This window comes from Lathyrus oleraceus, chromosome 6, assembly GCF_024323335.1.
Source record: "Lathyrus oleraceus cultivar Zhongwan6 chromosome 6, CAAS_Psat_ZW6_1.0, whole genome shotgun sequence".
NCBI lineage: Eukaryota > Viridiplantae > Streptophyta > Magnoliopsida > Fabales > Fabaceae > Lathyrus > Lathyrus oleraceus.
This window is the reverse complement of record NC_066584.1, coordinates 503877998-503879947: the sequence shown is the minus strand read 5'-3', so window position 1 is coordinate 503879947 and position 1950 is coordinate 503877998. Positions and strand designations below refer to the sequence as shown.

Genomic DNA, 1950 nt, shown 5'->3' with positions numbered 1-1950 from the left:
TTCAATTTCTCTTCACTTCGTGGTTGTCCCTCAATTTCTAACGAACATTCCACGTTCTGAGTAGCTATCCCTGCCTTCTTTCTTGTTGAGTCGACAATCATGGCCACTGTCTGGTTGGCCACCATTTTTGCAAGTCCCTTGACCTTCGACGCTTGTTCCTTTTGTCCAGAGGTCCCCGAAGTCTTCGACTGTGGGGTGGTAATAACCTTCCCAACTTTTCTGTTTCGCTGGTGGCGTCTCCACTGTGTCCTAGTCATAGGACTATTTCCTTTGTAGTTAGGAGATATTGTGTAGCCTTTCCTCTTCTCTGGAGACATTGCCTCTTTTTCCAACACCCTCCATTTTGGCTTTTTGTCCCCCTTTTGATTGACAGATTCTATCCACTTCTCATGTGGAACATCAGTTTGAGGAACAAATGTCTTTGGGTGGGGACGTTGAAATTGTCTCCTGTACTTTTCATTCTGTCAAGGTGCTTTGTGCCTATCGAACACGAATTGTGGGACAACAGGCTTTTCCTCCTTCTCGGCCTTGTTGTTGGCCTCCAGTCTTTCGGTGGCTTTCTCGTCAAATATTGCACTCCACTTCGGGCATAACAGGGCCTTTGATCCCTTCTCCTTGCATTTCTCTTGGAAGTCAGACAAACTTTCTCCAAGCTGGGGATAGGCCGACCCGGGCCTCCTTTCGCCTTTGACTCTGAAACTTTCAGTAGTTTCGACCATAATTACGTCAAAAAATTCAGCTAACGAGGTTTCTTTGAGAACCTCAATGAGACCATCAATAGTCTCCACCACCATGCACTCTAGAGGCTCAACATACAATGCTTCTTCCCCTTCAAAGGGTCAAAATCAACCTGCATTTTTTGCCTTTCGCCAAACTGGAGCCTTCCTTCTTTCAGAGCTTTCTGCACCAAATCTCTGAAAAGAACACATTGGTGAGTTTTGTGAACAAGGAAATTATGGAATTTGCAAAATCCCCTTTTCTTTTTTTGTTCTAGGGGAGGGTCTTTTAAACCCTGAGGGACGATAATATGTCCATCTTTTACCAATAGATCAAAGATCTCATCGCATTTAGACACGTCGAACGTATATGTCTTAGCGACGTGATTGTCTAATCTCTCTGGTTCGATAGGGTTTTTCCTATTCGATGGTTTCAAAACCTTGCACGTATATGGAGGTCCGGGCTTAAGTTCCGCCATGTTGACCTTACTCCTGTCGATTATATCTTCGTCATCGGAAGAGTCTCCTTCGACTGTGATGTAGGACACTTTCTCTTTTTTATGATATCGACCCGCCTTAGACTTCTCGGCTTTCAAGCGTTCGTTACGTCGAACCCTATCGGCCAATTGGGCCATATCCCTAAGGTACTGGGTATCCAGTTTCTTCCTTATAGAATAATCTAGACCCCCAACCGCCATGTCGACTAGTTCATGTTCAGGGACTTGAGTAAAGTATCGCGCCTTCAATAGTCTAAACCTGTTCAGGTACTGATCAATTGACTCAACGACCTTTCGCTTAATGCTAGCTAGTTCTTTAAGACTGATCTTTGGTTGTCCCATGTAAAATTGTTCATGGAACAGCCATTCCAACTGTGTCCATGTTTAGATCGACTGTGGAGGTAGCGTTGTGAACTAGGTAAACACATTTTTCGTGAGAGAACTCGGGAAGTACTTCAACTTCAAGTCCTCGTTGTTTGCTATGTCACCAGCCTCAGTCTAGTATCTCGCCATATGTTCGACGGTGGACTCTTTAGTATCCCCTGCGAACTTGGTAAATTTAGGTACTTTCCATCCCCTTGGAAATTCTGTCTGTAAGACAAAATATGGTAGAGGCGACGAGTATGTCGACTGTTGGAGGTAAGGAGTTACTTCGTTTCGCACTATGATCCGTTCGACGATAGCCTCTAGGTTTTTTTCCCCTATGGCTGTGTGGTGTCGAACTTGTTAAACCACCT

General features: G+C 44.6%; 1 protein-coding gene across 1 annotated transcript; it reads right to left on the bottom strand.

The window, feature by feature from the left end:
* Window positions 1–799: 799 nt before the first annotated feature.
* LOC127096451 (uncharacterized) lies at window positions 800–1555 on the bottom strand. Its single transcript, XM_051035017.1, has one exon. It carries the CDS (start codon window positions 1553–1555, stop codon window positions 800–802), a length of 756 nt encoding a protein of 251 aa, XP_050890974.1.
* Between the last annotated feature and the right edge of the window lie 395 nt (window positions 1556–1950).

Coding starts and splice junctions, on each gene's coding strand:
- LOC127096451 (XM_051035017.1), bottom strand. CDS start 1,555: ATGGGACAACCAAAGATCAGTCTTAAAGAACTAGCTAGCATTAAGCGA.